Below are 20,873 nucleotides of genomic sequence, written 5' to 3'. Positions count from 1 at the left end.
ACAACAGGTTCTGGAGCAACTGAGACGTGCTGTAACAACAGGTTCTGGAGCAACTGAAACAACGGTTCTGGAGCAACTAAACAACAGGTTCTGGAGCAACTGAGAGGTGCTGTAACAACAGGTTCTGGAGCAACTGAAACACGCTGTAACAACAGGTTCTGGAGCAACTGAAACACGCTGTAACAACAGGTTCTGGAGCAACTGAGACGTGCTGTAACAACAGGTTCTGGAGCAACTGAGACGTGCTGTAACAACAGGTTCTGGAGCAACTGAGACGTGCTGTAACAACAGGTTCTGGAGCAACTGAAACACGCTGTAACAACAGGTTCTGGAGCAACTGAACAACAGGTTCTGGAGCGTGCTGTAACAACAGGTTCTGGAGCAACTGAGACGCGCTGTAACAACAGGTTCTGGAGCAACTGAGACGTGCTGTAACAACAAGTTCTGGAGCAACTGAGACGTGCTGTAACAACAGGTTCTGGAGCAACTGAGACGTGCTGTAACAACAGGTTCTGGAGCAACTGAGACGCTGTAACAACAGGTTCTGGAGCAACTGAGACGTGCTGTAACAACAGGTTCTGGAGCAACTGAAAACAACAGGTTCTGGAGCAACTGAGACGCTGTAACAACAGGTTCTGGAGCAACTGAGACGTGCTGTAACAACAGGTTCTGGAGCAACTGAGACGTGCTGTAACAACAGGTTCTGGAGCAACTGAGACACGCTGTAACAACAGGTTCTGGAGCAACTGAGACGCACTGTAACAACAGGTTCTGGAGCAACTGAGACGCTCTGTAACAACAGGTTCTGGAGCAACTGAGACGTGCTGTAACAACAGGTTCTGGAGCAACTGAGACGTGCTTCTGTAACACAACAGGTTCTGGAGCAACTGAGACGTGCTGTAACAACAGGTTCTGGAGCAACTGAGACGTGCTGTAACAACAGGTTCTGGAGCAACTGAACAACAGGTTCGTGCTGTAACAACAGGTTCTGGAGCAACTGAGACGTGCTGTAACAACAGGTTCTGGAGCAACTGAGACATGCTGTAACAACAGGTTCTGGAGCAACTGCTGTAACAACAGGTTCTGGAGCAACTGCTGTAACAACAGGTTCTGGAGCAACTGAGACGTGCTGTAACAACAGGTTCTGGAGCAACTGAAACGTGCTGTACGTGCTGTAACAACAGGTTCTGGAGCAACTGAGACGTGCTGTAACAACAGGTTCTGGAGCAACTGAGACGCGCTGTAACAACAGGTTCTGGAGCAACTGAGACGCGCTGTAACAACAGGTTCTGGAGCAACTGAGACGTGCTGTAACAACAGGTTCTGGAGCAACTGAGACGACGCTGTAACAACAGGTTCTGGAGCAACTGTGCTGTAACAACAGGTTCTGGAGCAACTGAGACACGCTGTAACAACAGGTTATGGAGCAACTGAGACGTGCTGTAACAACAGGTTCTGGAGCAACTGAAGCAACTGAGACACGCTGTAACAACAGGTTCTGGAGCAACTGAGAGGTGCTGTAACAACAGGTTCTGGAGCAACTGAAACACGCTGTAACAACAGGTTCTGGAGCAACTGAAACACGCTGTAACAACAGGTTCTGGAGCAACTTCTGGAGCAACTGAGACACGCTGTAACAACAGGTTCTGGAGCAACTGAGACGTGCTGTAACAACAGGTTCTGGAGCAACTGAGACGTGCTGTAACAACAGGTTCTGGAGCAACTGAGATGTGCTGTAACAACAGGTTCTGGAGCAACTGAAACACGCTGTAACAACAGGTTCTGGAGCAACTGAGACGTGCTGTAACAACAGGTTCTGGAGCAACTGAAACACGCTGTAACAACAGGTTCTGGAGCAACTGAGACACGCTGTAACAACAGGTTCTGGAGCAACTGAGACGTGCTGTAACAACAGGTTCTGGAGCAACTGAGACGTGCTGTAACAACAGGTTCTGGAGCAACTGAGACGTGCTGTAACAACAGGTTCTGGAGCAACTGAGACGTGCTGTAACAACAGGTTCTGGAGCAACTGAGACGTGCTGTAACAACAGGTTCTGGAGCAACTGAGACGTGCTGTAACAACAGGTTCTGGAGCAACTGAGACGTGCTGTAACAACAGGTTCTGGAGCAACTGAGACGTGCTGTAACAACAGGTTCTGGAGCAACTGAGACTGTGCTGTAACAAACAGGTTCTGGAGCAACTGAGACGCGCTGTAACAACAGGTTCTGGAGCAACTGAGACGCGCTGTAACAACAGGTTCTGGAGCAACTGAGACGAGCTGTAACAACAGGTTCTGGAGCAACTGAGACGTGCTGTAACAACAGGTTCTGGAGCAACTGAGACACGCTGTAACAACAGGTTATGGAGCAACTGAGACGTGCTGTAACAACAGGTTCTGGAGCAACTGAAACACGCTGTAACAACAGGTTCTGGAGCAACTGAGAGGTGCTGTAACAACAGGTTCTGGAGCAACTGAAACACGCTGTAACAACAGGTTCTGGAGCAACTGAAACACGCTGTAACAACAGGTTCTGGAGCAACTGAGACGTGCTGTAACAACAGGTTCTGGAGCAACTGAAACACGCTGTAACAACAGGTTCTGGAGCAACTGAGACACGCTGTAACAACAGGTTCTGGAGCAACTGAGACGTGCTGTAACAACAGGTTCTGGAGCAACTGAGACGTGCTGTAACAACAGGTTCTGGAGCAACTGAGACGCGCTGTAACAACAGGTTCTGGAGCAACTGAGACGCGCTGCAACAACAGGTTCTGGAGCAACTGAGACGAGCTGTAACAACAGGTTCTGGAGCAACTGAGACGTGCTGTAACAACAGGTTCTGGAGCAACTGAGACACGCTGTAACAACAGGTTATGGAGCAACTGAGACGTGCTGTAACAACAGGTTCTGGAGCAACTGAAACACGCTGTAACAACAGGTTCTGGAGCAACTGAGAGGTGCTGTAACAACAGGTTCTGGAGCAACTGAAACACGCTGTAACAACAGGTTCTGGAGCAACTGAAACACGCTGTAACAACAGGTTCTGGAGCAACTGAGACGTGCTGTAACAACAGGTTCTGGAGCAACTGAGATGTGCTGTAACAACAGGCTCTGGAGCAACTGAGACGTGCTGTAACAACAGGTTCTGGAGCAACTGAAACACGTTGTAACAACAGGTTCTGGAGCAACTGAGACGTGCTGTAACAACAGGTTCTGGAGCAACTGAAACACGCTGTAACAACAGGTTCTGGAGCAACTGAGACGTGCTGTAACAACAGGTTCTGGAGCAACTGAGATGTGCTGTAACAACAGGTTCTGGAGCAACTGAAACACGCTGTAACAACAGGTTCTGGAGCAACTGAGACGTGCTGTAACAACAGGTTCTGGAGCAACTGAAACACGCTGTAACAACAGGTTCTGGAGCAACTGAGACACGCTGTAACAACAGGTTCTGGAGCAACTGAGACGTGCTGTAACAACAGGTTCTGGAGCAACTGAGACGTGCTGTAACAACAGGTTCTGGAGCAACTGAGACGTGCTGTAACAACAGGTTCTGGAGCAACTGAGACGTGCTGTAACAACAGGTTCTGGAGCAACTGAGACGTGCTGTAACAACAGGTTCTGGAGCAACTGAGACGTGCTGTAACAACAGGTTCTGGAGCAACTGAGACGTGCTGTAACAACAGGTTCTGGAGCAACTGAGACGTGCTGTAACAACAGGTTCTGGAGCAACTGAGACGCGCTGTAACAACAGGTTCTGGAGCAACTGAGACGCGCTGTAACAACAGGTTCTGGAGCAACTGAGACACGCTGTAACAACAGGTTATGGAGCAACTGAGACGTGCTGTAACAACAGGTTCTGGAGCAACTGAGACGTGCTGTAACAACAGGTTCTGGAAAAGTCAGTCACAACCACAAATGAGATTTGGAGATAAGATGTCACAAAAATACTGACACTTAAAACTGCAAGCCATGAACTTTTATTTTCATCATTATCCCTTTTTGTTTGTTTAATATACTTGAAAGAAGAGGAGGGGGTTAAATTCTCGTTGGAAGACAGGAGGGTAAAGATATAACAAATCAATGTCCTCGGTGAAAAGAAATGTACAACATTACATAATCATACTAACTGATCAAAAACATAATCATTAAAAATAACTTACAAATTGATGGGGAAAGCGCATTTAAGGCAATCGCTAGTTGGCTGAGTTTGTTCCAAAATAGTGTCAATCATTCTCCCACAGTGTAATGTAAGAGAAGTGGGACATGTACAGGTATGTAATGGGATGCTTTGGGTTCCTAGGCCGCTAAATAGGGCCGGGTAGGGGAGCTAGCGTGGGTGGGTGAGGGGTTAGACAGGGACATGTAGTTAATATTGCAAGACCAGGACATAGTCAGGGTGAAAGGAGAGAAGCAGAACCAGTAGGTAGACATTTCGTCAACTTTCTCCTATTTCAGTTGGGTGATGGGGATGGTGGGTTAGTAAGGTTAGAACCAACCCCTGTGGTGTCCATGGTGCTGAAAGAGGTGTTAGTCAAATACAGTAGAGCAAAAAGGCATGTCATTGCTGAAAGAGGTACAGTATTCCTTTTCGTTTTACAGTATTCCTGATCGATTTGCTGAGAAGACAATGACCAGAATCAGCCAAAGCTGTTTAGGATGCAGGTAGGTAGCTGGGACGTAGTGTTTACTGTTCATTTAAAGGGAGTGGTAATCGTCATTCAGTATAAACCATGAAACTCCTGCTGGTAGGCTACAACTGACCATCTTGAAAGAGTACAAAAGAGAGGGAATGTGAAAGGAAAAAGAGTGGAGGAGAATATCGATATTCCAATTATTTTAAGTTCAGTACAATTGAGGAAGTAAAGTTCATTTGCAGCTGTCACCACAATAAACAGAGTGTTTCATACGTAGGGGTATTTAGAAACGGCTGAGTAGTTCTACTGTTCAAGCTGCAGAGGAGAAAGAGGTCATATTCACAGAAAGAAGAAAAGAGACTACAGAAATCATCAAGACACATGTACATATCAACAAATCTATATATTACACAGCCATATAGAGGAGAGGGTCTTCTTTTTTCTCTGTGGAAATCTTGGTACATGGGGATCGACTGGGACTTTTGGTTTATTAAAAAAGGAAAGGAAGTAGAACCAGAGACCTAATTCCATTCTGTCTGCTGGTTTAAAAAATGACAGTGAAAAAGGATATCTGGTGGATCCGTGTGTGAGCACATAGTGGTTCCTCTCTCCCGTACTTCTCTATCTCTGCCATCACCTGAGCTGTTCCATGTCCTGTGCCTCCTGGTCACAGAACAGTCAGTCAATAACCATCAGATCAGTCAGTCATAATCAGAACAGTCCATCCCAACAGTCAGTGGGTCAACATCAGATCAAACAGTCACCATCAGAACAGTCAGTCAGTCACCATCAGAACAGTCAGTCAGTCACCATCAGAACAGTCAGTCAGTCACCATCAGAACAGTCAGTCAGTCACCATCAGAACAGTCAGTCAGTCACCATCAGAACAGTCAGTCAGTCACCATCAGAACAGTCAATCAGTCACCATCAGAACAGTCACCATCAGAACAGTCAGTCAGTCCCCGTCAGAACAGTCACCATCAGAACAGTCAGTCAGTCACCATCAGAACAGTCACCATCAGAACAGTCAGTCAGTCCCCGTCAGAACAGTCACCATCAGAACAGTCAGTCAGTCACCATCAGAACAGTCAATCAGTCACCATCAGAACAGTCACCATCAGAACAGTCAGTCAGTCCCCGTCAGAACAGTCACCATCAGAACAGTCAGTCAGTCACCATCAGAACAGTCACCATCAGAACAGTCAGTCAGTCCCCTTCAGAACAGTCAGTCCGTCACCATCAGAACAGTCAGTCTGTCCCCATCAGAACAGTCAATCAGTCCCCATCAGAACAGTCACCATCAGAACAGTCAGTCAGTCCCCATCAGAACAGTCACCATCAGAACAGTCAGTCAGTCCGTCACCATCAGATCAGACAGTCACCGTCAGATCAGTCATTCAGTCACCATCAGATCAGTCAGTCACCACACTCACAGGCCCTGATCATGTCTCGTCACTCCTGTGAAGAGGTGCATTCACACATAAGAGCGCCCGATCAGGTTTATAAGAGAGAGAGGAGAGGGAGAGAGTTGGAAGAACTGTGGTCTGTTGAGGCCTGTTGATGTAGCCTACAGCAGTCTTTCCTGTCCTCTTCTGTGTGTAGTCTGGGGGTAGTCGGAGGGTACTCTGGGGGTAGTCAAGGGGGTACTCTGGGGTAGTCGGGGTACTCTGGAGGTAGGCTAGGGTAGTCGGGGGGTACTCTGGGGGGTAGTCTGGGGTTAGTCTGGGGGTTACTCTGGGGGTAGCCGGTATGTAGCCAGGGTGTAGTCTTGGAGTAGATGGATGGTGTAGCGTTCCCCTGCATGGCAGAGATAAGATCTCCTAGACTTTGGTTTCCTTTGTCTTTAAAAGTGGGTTGATGTATGTGTGTGCATGCGTGTGTGTGTTTCCAGTATGTTTGTATCAGCGTGTACAGTGTATATGACTGTTTACACGTGTGTGTGTGTGTGTGTGTGTGTGTGTGTGTGTGTGTGTGTGTGTGTGTGTGTGTGTGTGTGTGTGTGTGTGTGTGTGTGTGTGTGTGTGTGTGTGTGTGTGTGTGTGTGTGTGTGTGTGTGTGTGTGTGTGTGTGTGTGTGTGTGTGTGTGTGTGTGTGTGTATGTGTGTGTGTGTTTTCCGACTGAGGGTTCTGTTCCAGTTATCCCACTGAGTTGAGAGAAGTTCCATGGTCCAAGGATCAGTCCAGTGCAGTGCAGCATACATTATGTATATCCCCAGAGTGAGGTCCCAAATCAAACAGGTGTGAATTCCCAGCCATGTCCAACACACAACAGTTCCATATCCACTCACTGTTACAATATGAGTCACAAAGTCGACTCTCTTCTCCCCAAAATAAAACCCACTGCAGTCACTAACACAATCTCCAGGTTTCCACGCTGTCTGCAAACAGAGAAGAAAGAGACAACGATAGAAGAGTATGAGATCAATCCAACAATGGTTGTGTGTACATTACAGCATTATCCATACGGAGGACTAAGAAGCGGCCGAGCAGCTGGCAGACCAAACAAAGCTTACATGCCAAGAACACAACGTCCCAGTCTGATAAAGGTTAGCACTAAATAATGCTCTTCTTCATAACTGTGAAGGAAAAATGGGTTGGCTTCAATGAAAAGGAAAAGTATTAGTTACATATAGCGTGATTCCCTAAACAATGGAACTTCATGAATCACAACTGTGGAAAGATACATTGGCTACACTACAAAGACGATCATAGGTCCTGATGGTCGCTAGGGAGATGAAGAACAACAGGGGAAACAGATGAGTGTAGAAAGGAAGATGAGAAAATTCTCTTGAGTTTATTGACCAGGCCAGACTCACCTCTGCTGCAGGAGATGTCACAGACATCAAGGCCAAAGGATAAAGGCAAGAGAAAAGAATAAGAACAGAAACAAAAACTACAGAGAGTGAGAGAGACAGCGAGAGAAAGAGAGAGAGAAAAAGAGAGAAAGAGAGAGAAAAAGAGAGAAAGAGAGAAAGAGAGAGAGAAAAAGAGAGAAAGAGAGAAAGAGAGAGAGAAAAAGAGAGAAAGAGAGAGAAAGAGAGAAAGAGAGAGAGAAAAAGAGAAAGAGAGAGAAAAAGAGAGAAAGAGAGAAAAGAGAGAGAGAAAAAGAGAGAAAGAGAGAGAAAAAGAGAAAGAGAGAAAGAGAGAGAGAAAAAGAGAGAGCGAGAGAGAAAAAGAGAAAAGAGAGAGAGAAAAAGAGAGAAAGACAGAGAAAAAGAGAGAAAGAGAGAGAAAAAGAGAGAAAGAGAGATAGAAAAAGAGAAAGAGAGAAAGAGAGAGAGAAAAAGAGAGAAAGAGAGAGAAAAAGAGAGAAAGAGAGAAAGAGAGAGAGAAAAAGAGAGAGCGAGAGAGAAAAAGAGAGAAAGAGAGAGAGAAAAAGAGAGAAAGATAGAGAAAAAGAGAGAAAGAGAGAGAAAAAGAGAGAAAGAGAGAAAGAGAGAGAGAAAAAGAGAGAAAGAGAGAGAAAAAGAGAGAAAGAGAGAAAGAGAGAGAGAAAAAGAGAGAGCGAGAGAGAAAAAGAGAGAAAGAGAGAGAGAAAAAGAGAGAAAGATAGAGAAAGAGAGAGAAAAAGAGAGAAAGAGAGAGAAAAAGAGAGAAAGAGAGAAAGAGAGAGAGAAAAAGAGAGAAAGAGAGAGAAAAAGAGAGAAAGAGAGAAAGAGAGAGAGAAAAAGAGAGAAAGAGAGAGAAAGAGAGAAAGAGAGAGAGAAAAAGAGAGAGCGAGAGAGAAAAAGAGAGAAAGAGAGAGAGAAAAAGAGAGAAAGATAGAGAAAAAGAGAGAAAGAGAGAGAAAAAGAGAGAAAGAGAGAAAGAGAGAGAGAAAAAGAGAGAGCGAGAGAGAAAAAGAGAGAAAGAGAGAGAAAAAGAGAGGAGAGAGTCAGAAAAACATAAGACATGTTAGTTACAAGCAGAAACAGGATGCTTAAGAAACACTGTTCTACTAGGTGGGGAACTATCAATGAATCAATGAATTGAACTTGATTTAAATACAGAGAAATCTAGTCCTGATTTGGCTATAGCCTCTATGGTGTCAAACAGACCATAGCCATTACAGAACATCAGCAAAAAGCCATTCTGAGTCATGTACAACTTAGTTCATATACAACTTTTCATTTATATTTAACCTTTATTTAACTAGGCAAGTCAGTTAAGAACAAATTCTTATTTGCAATGACAGCCTGCCCCAGCCAAACCCTAACAACACTGGGCCAATTGTGCACTGGTATTTGACTCCCAATCAGAGGCGGATGTGATACCTGGAATCGAACCAGAGTCTGTAGTGACGCCTTTAGCACTGAGAGACCACTGCACTACTCGGGAGCCACTCAGGACTTTAACTCTAACAGGGCCGAGGTCCTGACTATATGTGCTGACCTGACCAAACCGCACATCCCCCTCTGTATCGTGCAACAATGGAAGCAGAACTACTGGCCACGCCTCATTATGTTTGGTTCATTAACTAGTCAGTGATGTGGGGTTCAGTGGGACAAAGGTCTGCCTGATGCTTGACTGTAAGGATACTATAAGGAGAAGACAGACTGAATGTCAGTCAAGTGGAAAGCCTTAGGGATAACAACACATTATATTTAATCTTTTAACAGACCCCTTCAGGTCACAGAAGCATCACAGGGGCTGAGTTCCTATTTCCCATATAGTGCACTACTTTTAACTAGGGTCCATAGGACTAGATAGGAAATAGGATGGCATTTGGGACACAGTCATAGTCAGTTTATAGCCAACAGGGAGGAGAGAGAAAAACCTGTGTGAGGGTAAATAACTCTGACGGCCATCTTACCTTCTCCTCCAGATCCTTAATCTGTCTCCTCTGAATGTCTGTCTTATCCTCCAGGTCTCGGATTCTCTGAAAACATTGTTGCTCCCTTAGTGAGTATATCCAATCTATTCAACAGTAACATTGCATGCTATAGCTGAATTAACTTTATGCCAAGCCAACACAAATATGCTCCATAAATCTATATTTTACATACACTTTTGAATCACTGCTGGAAATATAAATAAACTTTACAACAAACGTTAAGAAAACATATTTGTATTGTACAGTCAGGTAGACATCAGTATTACAGTTTTGGTGTATCAAAATGATTTAGATAAATTTGGGGTTTCATTGGAGCATCTGCCTGTGGCATGGTTTATTGAAACATGAAATGCTTTCTGTAAAACCATGGGTGAGACAGGTATGCTGACAGCTCTGCCCTTGGAGTAGCCTGGTAAGGGGTTCAGCAGCTGCTTGTGTGTGAGAGGCTGCCACACGATGCTGCTATCCTCTGGAGTGGATCAGCCAGTGTAAACTGTAAATCAATGGAACATCGCCCTCTACAGTAGCATTTAGGAACTGCAGCAGCTGCATCATCTTTGTTCCACGTTACAGTAAATTACAATTCGGGTTGAACAATCTCTTGTTCATTCCAGAAAACATATGCTGTTCTGTTAAATGTTGTAACTGCTTAGAGTAACAATATAAAGTTGATGTCAGGTGTAAGTGTTGCATACTAAGTATTGAACTGATGTTAGGACTGAGGATCTGTGAAAGCTATCTTCTGTTCTTTCTAGACATACTGTATTTTATTGATCCTTCTTTCATCAAAGTGGGTACAAGTGTGAATTCCTCATGTTAAGTGAATGGCATATGTTGACTCCTATGCAGATGCATCAGGGTTCTACTGGTGTGACTGTCTGCTTTGTCCTGGTCTAACCACCATAGAATTAGACATTAGAATACCTTGGTGTAACCACCATAGAATTAGACATTAGAATACCTTGGTGTAACCACCATAGAATTAGACATTAGAATACCTTGGTGTAACCACCATAGAATTAGACATTAGAATACCTTGGTGTAACCACCATAGAATTAGACATTAGAATACATTGGTGTAACCACCATAGAATTAGACATTAGAATATCCTGGTCTAACCAACAGGTATCGACCCTGGGTTGTCTGTGTGACTTAGACATGTGTCCACTAACACAAAGCTTCAGGTCTAAAGTCTCAGACAAGGCGACTCATAGAGAAAACAGTTTCACCTGCAATTCCATCAGACAGCCCTCATCTGTTGAGTCATGTCTCATGTTGAGTCATCAAAGGGAGTGTACTTATAATACATTTAAATGGATAATGGGTTTGATTTCCACTGGGGCCACCCATGAAAATGTACATGTATGAATACACTGTAAGTGACTTTGGACAAAAGCGTCAGCTGAATGGAATATATTGTGTGACTGTATATTGTACCTGATGGGCCTGGTGGAGCAGCTCCATCCTCTCAGCCAGAACCTGACAGTCGAACTCTCTGCTCTTCCTCAGCATCTGTCTGCGTAGCTTCTCCACAGATGTACGTAGCTCGTCCTTCTGCATGTCACTCAGAGGCTCGCCGTACCCGATCACCTTGTCCTGCTGCAGCGCGTTGTAGAGAGTAGCCTCCAGCTCCTGGATTTGCTGTGGGTGGAGGTTGAGAGGGTAGTTAGCCAAAGTGACGATAATATAATGTATGTAGATAGCCATCATCTACAAGTCGGTACTGGCTAGGGGAGAGGTGTATGCATTGCACACAACAATAGATGTTACACTTACAGTATGTTCAAAGTTCACTTGAAATGGAACACGTTTGTGGCCAATGAAAAAGCAATTGTGTATTTAAAGGCAGGAGGTTGAATGAGGGGGAATGCAACAGTTACCGTGTAGGCCTGATCCAGGGCTGACTTCCTGTAGTCCAGCTCCTCCTCCAGATAGCCTTTCTGCTTACAGAACATCTCCTGTGGGGGACAGTGCTCTCGGGTCAGTGTTTTGATCTCAATACTGTGACTGAAGAAGTCAGTACCATCCTCAACAGTTCCTAACATCACATCAACAGGTAGTGATACAGGTAGTGTTGTCTTTACACCTCAGCGATATTGACAAGACTGGGAGGAAACCAGGAACACAGGAGAGTAAATATCTTGTGCACATACACTCTTCATTTACGTCATTGAGCAGAGGCTCTTATCCAGAGCGACATACAGAAGCAATTAGTGTCGAGTGCCTTGCCCAAGGGCACATCGGCAGATTTTTCACCTAGTTGGCTCGGGGATTCAAACCAGCGACCTTTCAGTTAGTTACTGGCCCAACTCTCTTAACCACTAGGCTACCTGCCGCCCATAAACCATATAAGCAGCAATATGACATTTTAATTCCATGAAACGCAGTAAAAACTACTCAAGTCAAGCCGAGCTAGCGTGATGTGACAGTGAGTGAGGGATGTGAATGGAGAAGGAACTCACCATCTCGAGTTCCAGGTCAATCATCTTCTGGTGCAGCGCTGCCTCTGTTCCCTCAATCTGTTGTATCCACTAGGGGGAGACAAAGACAGCACAATGCACAACAATGACTGATAAGTAACAATGCTATATGAATGGCTATGACATTGCTTACAAGTAACTTTGAACTAAGCAACAATATTTGTTTTGTATTGGCATACCTTTTCAGCAAGAGAGAGGACAGTGCTAGCTTGAATAATGGCCACTTGCTCCTCATTTCGCAAGTTCTGAATAAATAAAATAAAAATAAGGTAAAACAATCTTGATTTTTAATAATTTGGCAAAGAAGGAGTGATAGGATAACATTGGCAAAACATCAGTAACAACATATTATAGAGCCCATTCCAACAGACTTACCCCATTATCACCCAGAATGTCTAGGAGCTTGATCAGGTCAGGTACACAGACATCCTGGGAAAGGTTTGAAATAAACAATAAGCATCCTATTTCGCCTGACATTGTTTAGCAGGAAGACAAAATATCACGTGTTGTAAAAAAAAAGAACCGACTTTGCTGAGGAAAAATGTACTTGATACGATTGTGATGTGTTGTTGTCTCACCAAGCTATTTTAAGATGAAGGCACTAACTGTAAGTAGCTCTGGATAAGAGCGTCTGCTAAATGACTAAAATGTCAAATGTTACAACGCAATCAGATATTATTGAGATGGGTTATACCTTCACTCCTTCCTTCATACAGTAGATCTGTAGGGCGCTGACACCCTCGGAGAACGGATGCATGCGGAGATGATTAAACGGAGGGGACTTTCGCTCACGCTCCTACAGGAGGAAAATTACATTTATTTAATCAGTTAAAAGCATTGGTTAAAAGGATGGAACCGACGAGGTGAAAAATCTGTTGATATGCCCTTGAGCAAGGCACTTAACCCTAATTTGCTCCAGGGGTGCCATACTACTATGGCTGACCCTGTAAAACAACACATTTCCCTGCATATATCTGTTGTATGTGACAATAAAACATATATACAGTACCAGTTAAAAGTTTGGACACCCCAACTCATTAAAGGGTTTTTCTTTATTTTGAAAAGAAGCAAACAAATGCTCAGAATATGTGGGAACTCCTTCAAGACTGTTGGAAAAGCATTCCTCATGAAGCTGTTATACAGAATGCCAAGAGTGTGCAAAACTGTCATCAAGGCAAAGGGTGGCTACTTTGAAGAATCTCAAAAATAACATGATTTGAGTTGGTTAATACTTTTTTGGTTACTACATAATTCCATATGTGTTATTTCATAGTTTTGATGTCTTCACTATTATTTTACAATGTAGAAAATAGCTCAAATAAAGAAAAATCCTGGAATGAGTAGGTATGTCAACACTTTTGACTGGTACTGTATATATATTTTTATGATTAGACAAAGAAGACTGTGGAGGGATTCAGTGCAGGGATATTTTCTGTTGTTCTATTCTTTATCCAGTAGATGGAAGCACCATCCTTTTGGGGGCTTATTGCAGTATCTGCACTGCAGCACAGAATGCACAAAGCCCTGTGTTCTGAGCCTGTCTCATGGCCATGCAATTGATTAGCATGTTGGCAGAAGCAGCAAGCAGTGCCGGGCTGGGCTGTAGGTCTTGGGGCAGGAATTATCATGCTCCGCACGGCCAGGGCCTAGATGTGCTCGGAACAGAGAAAATAGCCTGCCAAGTGTGTGTGTGTGTGTGTGTGTGTGTGTGTGTGTGTGTGTGTGTGTGTGTGTGTGTGTGTGTGTGTGTGTGTGTGTGTGTGTGTGTGTGTGTGTGTGTGTGTGTGTGTGTGTGTGTGTGTGTGTGTGTGTGTGTGTGTTGGGGCTGAGAAACACTGAGCTGAGAGACTGTAACACTGAATACAAAGGTTCCCCAAACAAGCCTGAAGTAAAGTGTTTAATGTGTCCCTCTCTGTTCTTGTCAATTTAGTAAAACATCTATTGATGGGAATATTACAAACCCCTTATATATATTTATCTAGTCCACCACTGATCTTAGACAATTTTATTTAAGTAAACAGCTGTGATTCCATTCAAATGTACAGTATGCTTCATTAACCTGCCCACCTCTAGTTCCAGTATTCTGAATTCCAAGAGCTCATTCTGGTCCTTGGAGTCTTGCAGCTCCTGTTGCTGTCGACCACATTTTGCATCTAACTTCTCCACCTGCAGAAGACCAGATGTATAGCATGAAGGTCAGAGCCTGCCAGTTGCATGGACTTCTATACCTCTGCAATATCAAGTGGTGCATAGTGAATGTTCAGATCCAAAATGTCTACCATGCATCACCTTTCTCAGAAGTGGACATTAGTGGAGGGCGAGGTGAGTTGACTTTACTGCAGAAAGTAAAGTGCTTCCATGTGATGAATGGTGTAAATGCAACACTATTATAACATCAATGATATCATAGAAGGACAGACCTTTTCCAGCAGCTCCTGATTCCTCCTGAAGAACAGCTGTTTCTCCTCTACCCACTTGGAGTCCTGCCAGAAGAGAACCCAGTTTCAATGAGGGAAACATTGTCTTCTGTTACTTATAACCATGGAATTAGAGTGAGTGTACTAATGAGTTTACCAGTTTATTTCTCTGGTTACAACGTACTGATGAGGCTTGTCTTATGAAATATCTAACATCTATATATAATAACAATATATTATAACATTATATAATGTATATATGCTCCCGTAGATCGATATCGTACACTGAGTGTACAAAACATTAGGAACATCTTCCTAATATTAAGTTGCACCCCCACCCTTTTGCCCTCAGAACAGCCTCAATTCGTCAGGGCATGGACTATACAAGGTGTCAAAAGCGTTCCACAGGAATGCTGGTTCATGTTGAGTCTAATGCCTCGCACAGTTGTGTCAAGTTGGCTGAATGCCCTTTGGATGGTGGACCATCCTTGGTACACACAGGAAACTGTGCAGCGTTGCAGTTCTTGACACAAACCGGTGTGCCTGGGACCTACTACCATACCCCATTCAAAGGCACTTAAATATTTTGTCTTGCCCATTCACCCCTGAATGGCACACATACACAATCCATGTCTCAATTGTCTGAAGGCTTAAAAATCCTTCTTTAACCTGTCTCCTCCCTTTCATCTTAAGAGTTAACAAGTGACATCAATAAGGGATTATAGCTTTCACCTGGATTCACCTGGTCAGTCTATGTAATGGAAAGAGCAGGTGTTCCTAACGTTTTGTACACTCAGTGTAGCTATCCCATTATGGATAGCATTTCAGTTTGTTAACTGATCTGACCAACAGTGTATGAAATACTAGCTTCGATCACAACTCTATTCAAAATTGTCATTCTGTGTTGTGGGGCAACCGAATCAATACCATTCATTGACATTTCCTCTTGATCACCAAGACGAATCACTACGAAACAGTCCAACACTCTTTTTTTCACAGCCCTGTTACATTTGGTACTCGTAGTACGATGCGACTGGGACATTGTGTATAGCCTTTCTCTATGTCGTAGGACCCATCCCAAATGGCAGCCATTTCCTTTTATAGTGTTCTACGCTGACCAAACAGAGCCCTGGACCCTGGTCAAGAGTAGTACACGATATAGGAAACAAGGGTTCCATTTGGGAAGCAGCCCATGTCTTGTGTTGGTCTGTATTGGGAGTAATGTCATTGGTCTGTATTGGGGGTAATGTCATTGGTCTGTATTGGGGGTAATGTCATTGGTCTGTATTGGGGGTAATGTCATTGGTCTGTATTGGGGGTAATGCCATTGGTCTGTATTGGGAGTAATGTCATTGGTCTGTATTGGGAGTAATGTCATTGGTCTGTATTGGGAGTAATGTCATTGGTCTGTATTGGGAGTAATGTCATTGGTCTGTATTGGGGGTAATGTCATTGGTCTGTATTGGGGGTAATGTCATTGGTCTGTATTGGAAGTAATGTCATTGGTCTGTATTGGGGGTAATGGCATTGGTCTGTATTGGGGGTAATGTCATTGGTCTGTATTGGGAGTAATGTCATTGGTCTGTATTGGGGGTAATGTCATTGGTCTGTATTGGGGGTAATGCCATTGGTCTGTATTGGGGGTAATGTCATTGGTCTGTATTGGGGGTAATGTCATTGGTCTGTATTGGGAGTAATGTCATTGGTCTGTATTGGGGGTAATGTCATTGGTCTGTATTGGGAGTAATGTCATTGGTCTGTATTGGGAGTAATGTCATTGGTCTGTATTGGGAGTAATGTCATTGGTCTGTATTGGGAGTAATGTCATTGGTCTGTATTGGGAGTAATGTCATTGGTCTGTATTGGAAGTAATGTCATTGGTCTGTATTGGAAGTGATGTCATTGGTCTGTATTGGGGGTAATGTTATTTACCTGTCCTTTGTGGGCGAGCTCCTTCTCCAGGTCTTCTATCTTGGCCTTGTACCTGAGAATGTCTGCATGTAGCTGCTCCTGAGCCTGGGACACACAACATTATTCACATTAACATCATCCACTGGATACAGCTGAATGTGACTGGTTGGTGTTGTTTTAGAATGCATGAGCAGTGCTGTAGTTGTACTGGGGTATATGTTCTTAATATTTTGTACACTTAGTCTAGAATGCATATGCAGTCTTATCAGCATTTTACTGAATACAGAAACCAATCTGGCATGACCCCATCCCTATTGTCGCAGAGGATGGCCAAATGCAATCTTATGTGGGTGATATTTTACTGAACATTAAAGCCACTGTACACCCCAGCTCATTTTTAATTGTCTTTGTTTTGTTGATGAAACGGAGGAGAGGAGCATCCAGCATCGTGGTAAAATAATCATCTGCAGTAGATAGTCTGCTGTTCTGGCGCTCGAGGGGAAAACGGTGTTCGCTGTTTGAAGTACCTACTTTGTTGTTGTAATATCACAACCGGACGAGGCAGTTTCACCAAGACCACATTCCAGCTTTAATGGCACTCATATTTAACTGAATATTAATGGCAGTGATATTTAACTGAAAATTAATGGCAGTGATATTTATGTAAAAAATATAATTTAATTTAGCCTTTATTTAACTAGGCAAGTTAGTTAAGAACATTAATGGCAGTGATATTTAAGGTAACATTAATGGCAGTGATATTTAAGGTAACATTAATGGCAGTGATATTTAAGTTAATATTAATAGCAGTGATATTTAAGGTAACATTAATGGCAGTGATATTTAAGGTAACATTAATGGCAGTGATATTTAAGGTAACATTAATGGCAGTGATATTTAAGGTAACATTAATGGCAGTGATATTTAAGGTAACATTAATGGCAGTGATATTTAAGGTAACATTAATAGCAGTGATATTTAAGTTAACATTAATGGCAGTGATATTTAAGTTAACATTAATGGCAGTGATATTTAAGGTAACATTAATGGCAGTGATATTTAAGGTAACATTAATGGCAGTGATATTTAAGGTAACATTAATAGCAGTTATATTTAAGGTAACATTAATGGCAGTGATATTTAAGTTAACATTAATAGCAGTGATATTTAAGGTAACATTAATAGCAGTGATATTTATGTAAAAAAATATAATTTAATTTAGCCTTTATTTAACTAGGCAAGTTAGTTAAGAACATTAATGGCAGTGATATTTAAGTTAACATTAATAGCAGTGATATTTAAGTTAACATTAATAGCAGTGATATTTAAGTTAACATTAATGACAGTGATATTTAAGGTAACATTAATGGCAGTGATATTTAAGGTAACATTAATGGCAGTGATATTTAAGGTAACATTAATAGCAGTGGCACTGTACCTTAGCTTCTATCTCAGCGTCCAGAAGGCCCCCTTGATGTTCCTGCAGCAGGGCATATGCCCTCTGTAAGGCCTGGTACTCTCTGGTCAGCTGCCTGAAGCGCAGCTCCGACTCCTCATTGACCAGTCCCTATGACCATGAACAGACCCCAGGGTTAGAGAGAAGACATTGGGAGGAAAGCCAGGAAATGTCACACCTGCTCCCATAGAGAGATTAGAAACACATTGGTTCAGGAAAAGTAGATGCTGATGTGCTGCTGGTGCTTGTGAAAAGGTTATTGATCACTTATCATAAATAAAGTTCCTTCCCCACCCAGGGACTGTGTCAATTGCCTGTGACGTGAACAGGTCTCACCTCATCCAGGTCTTCATCAGGAGTGGCTGGAGTGCGGTCCATGCGAAACGAAGCCACGGAGGACGTCTCTGAGTCCATGGATTCCTCATCGTATCCAAAGAAGGTGTCCACTACAATGTGTCTCTGTGTAGAGAGAGATCACAGGATTGTGGGGAAAAAGATATTTCCCAAGGCAGATGAATGTATTATTGTACTGATATTTTTTATTGTGTTGTCATGGGAAGAAAAAACTCTACCTTTATTGGTCTGTTGCTTCGTTTATGCCTCTTCTTCCGCAATAGTTTTTCCCTATCCTAAAACATATCAGGCATGTCAGAACAGTTAGAGCTATCCAGGAATCCTTGGGACCTCCCTACCATAACCCCTACCCTAAACCTAACTCGAACTATTCCCCTTACCTAACCTTAACCCTAACCTTAACCTTTGCCTTTCTAAATGTAAACTTCAATGGGGTGACATCAGAGTGTCCCAAGGACACCATTTAGACTTTTCCATTTTCAACTACCAACAAACAAACATACAACTTCAGCAACCATGGATACATTTCCTGAGATCAGCCAATTGTACCTGTCAAAGAGCAAAAGAGTCAGATACTGTGTGTCCACAAGTTCTCCAGATACTGTGTGTCCACCAGTTCTCCACATACTGTGTCCACCAATTCTCCAGATACTCTGTGTCCACCAGTTCTCCAGATACTGTGTGTCCACCAGTTCTCCAGATACTGTGTGTCCACAAGTTCTCCAGATACTGTGTGTCCACCAGTTCTCCAGATACTGTGTCCACCAGTTCTCCAGATACTGTGTCCACCAGTTCTCCAGATACTGTGTCCACCAGTTCTCCAGATACTGTGTGTCAACTAGTTCTCCAGATTCTGTGTGTCCACCAGTTCTCCAGATACTGTGTGTCCGCCAGTTCTCCAGATACTGTGTCCACCAGTTCTCCAGATACTGTGTGTCAACTAGTTCTCCAGATACTGTGTGTCCACCAGTTCTCCAGATACTGTGTCCACCAGTTCTCCAGATACTGTGTGTCCACCAGTTCTCCAGATACTGTGTGTCCACCAGTTCTCCAGATACTGTGTGTCCACCAGTTCTCCAGATACTGTGTCCACCAGTTCTCCAGATACTGTGTCCACCAGTTCTCCAGATACTGTGTCCACCAGTTCTCTTTCTCTCTCTCTCTCTCTCTCTCTCTCTCTCTCTCTCTCTCTCTCTCTCTCTCTCTCTCTCTCTCTCTCTCTCTCTCTCTCTCTCTCTCTCTCTCTCGGAAGGCCTGAGCCCTAGGACTATGCCTCAGGACTACTTGGCATGATGACTCCTTGCTGTCCCCAGTCCACCTGGCCGTGCTGCTGCTCCAGTTTCAACTGTTCTGCCCGCAGCTATGGAACCCTGACCTGTTCACCGGACGTGCTACCTGTCCCATACCTGCTGTTTTCAACTCTCTAGAGACAGCAGGAGCGGTAGAGATACTCTCAATGATTGGCTATGAAAAGCCAACTGACATTTACTCGTGAGGTGCTGACCTGTTGCAACCTCGACAACTACTGTGATTATTATTATTTGACCATGCTGGTCATTTATGAACATTTGAACATCTTGGCCATGTTCTGTTATAATCTCCACCCGGCACAGCCAGAAGAGGACTGGCCACCCCTCGTTGCCTGGTTCCTCTCTAGGTTTATTCTTAGGTTTTAGCCTTTCTAGGGAGTTTTTCCTAGCCACCATGCTTCTACATCTGCATTGCTTGCTGTTTGGGGTTTTAGGCTGGGTTTCTGTACAGCACTTTGATATATATAAGCTGATGTAAGAAGGGCTATATAAATACATTTTATTTTATTTGATTAAAAAATATATACATTGGGGAATTCAAATTTGTAAAAGGAGAACTCACTCTTGTCAGCTCGTCGATCATGCTTTGTTGCTCCAGCACCTGCAGCTTGAGGAACTCAATCTCCTGGTCATCATGCGCCTGGTCCAGATCATTCAGAGACTTACAGTTGGCTTTCTTCAGTGGCAGGTGGGAGCTGATCTTCTCCTTCTACAGAAACAGAAAAGACCTTTATGAGTGGAGCGAGTTGTAGTTGAGTTAAACAACCCTCTATATTGCTCAGTATGGGCTCGTCATTAGTCAAGTAGATTTGTGGTGGTTGTTAGGGCACTGAGGCCAAAGCTGCAATATCATGGATTTCTAAATCCACAAGACTAATGCAGACTGTACTTTGATAAGGACTGTAATCATAGCTCATGTGTTGCAGACAGTCTTCATAAGCACTGAGCTATTGTGGCATGCTTGTATTATTATTATTATTGTAATTTACAAAATAGCCCCCAACACTCTACTTGGCAAACTGGATGTAGTCTATCACAGTGCCATCTGTTTTGTCACCAAAGCCCCATATACGACCCACCACTGCGACCTGTATGCACTCGTTGGCTAGCCCTCGCTACATATCTGTCGCCAAACCCACTGGCTCCAGGTCATCTATAAGTCCTTGCTAGGTATAGCCCCATCTTATCTCAGCTCACTGGTCACAATAGAAACACCCACCCATAGCACGCGCTCCAGCAGGTATATTGCACTGGTCATCCCCAAAGCCAACGCTTACTTTGGCCGCCTTTCCATCCAGTTCTCTGCTGCCAATGACTGGAACTAATTGCAAAAATCTCTGAAGCTGGAGTCTTATATCTCACTCTCTAGCTTTAAGCATCAGCTGTCAGAACAGCTTACCGATCACTGTACCTGTACACAGACAATCTGTAAATAGCACACACAACTACCTCATCCCCATATTATTACTTACCCTCTTGCTCTTTTGCACCCCAG

General features: G+C 43.6%; 1 protein-coding gene across 4 annotated transcripts in view; it reads right to left on the bottom strand.

Moving 5' to 3' along the window:
- Positions 1–5,552: 5,552 nt before the first annotated feature.
- Positions 5,553–20,873, bottom strand: part of jakmip2 (janus kinase and microtubule interacting protein 2) — a 38,732-nt gene continuing 23,411 nt past the window's right edge. For 2 of the 4 annotated variants that reach the window (XM_046328461.1, XM_046328470.1), the window contains exons 7-22: positions 19,941–20,087; positions 18,287–18,343; positions 18,051–18,173; positions 17,697–17,825; positions 16,280–16,363; positions 14,351–14,413; positions 13,998–14,096; positions 12,625–12,726; positions 12,306–12,359; positions 12,110–12,175; positions 11,913–11,981; positions 11,331–11,408; positions 10,888–11,091; positions 9,429–9,494; positions 7,453–7,529; positions 6,877–7,014 (exon numbers count right to left, since the gene is read on the bottom strand). In XM_046328461.1, the coding sequence (XP_046184417.1) occupies positions 7,479–7,529; positions 9,429–9,494; positions 10,888–11,091; positions 11,331–11,408; positions 11,913–11,981; positions 12,110–12,175; positions 12,306–12,359; positions 12,625–12,726; positions 13,998–14,096; positions 14,351–14,413; positions 16,280–16,363; positions 17,697–17,825; positions 18,051–18,173; positions 18,287–18,343; positions 19,941–20,087 (1,392 nt within the window). In that variant the 3' untranslated portion in view covers positions 6,877–7,014; positions 7,453–7,478. Of the gene's footprint in view, positions 7,015–7,452; positions 7,530–9,428; positions 9,495–10,887; positions 11,092–11,330; positions 11,409–11,912; positions 11,982–12,109; positions 12,176–12,305; positions 12,360–12,624; positions 12,727–13,997; positions 14,097–14,350; positions 14,414–16,279; positions 16,364–17,696; positions 17,826–18,050; positions 18,174–18,286; positions 18,344–19,940; positions 20,088–20,873 lie in introns of all 4 variants that reach the window. The other 2 variants (XM_046328446.1, XM_046328453.1) reach the window with 1 other exon arrangement.

This window comes from Oncorhynchus gorbuscha, linkage group LG02 (genome assembly GCF_021184085.1).
Source record: "Oncorhynchus gorbuscha isolate QuinsamMale2020 ecotype Even-year linkage group LG02, OgorEven_v1.0, whole genome shotgun sequence".
In the NCBI taxonomy this organism is placed as follows: Eukaryota; Metazoa; Chordata; class Actinopteri; order Salmoniformes; family Salmonidae; genus Oncorhynchus; species Oncorhynchus gorbuscha.
This window is presented reverse-complemented; position numbering and strand designations above follow the sequence as displayed.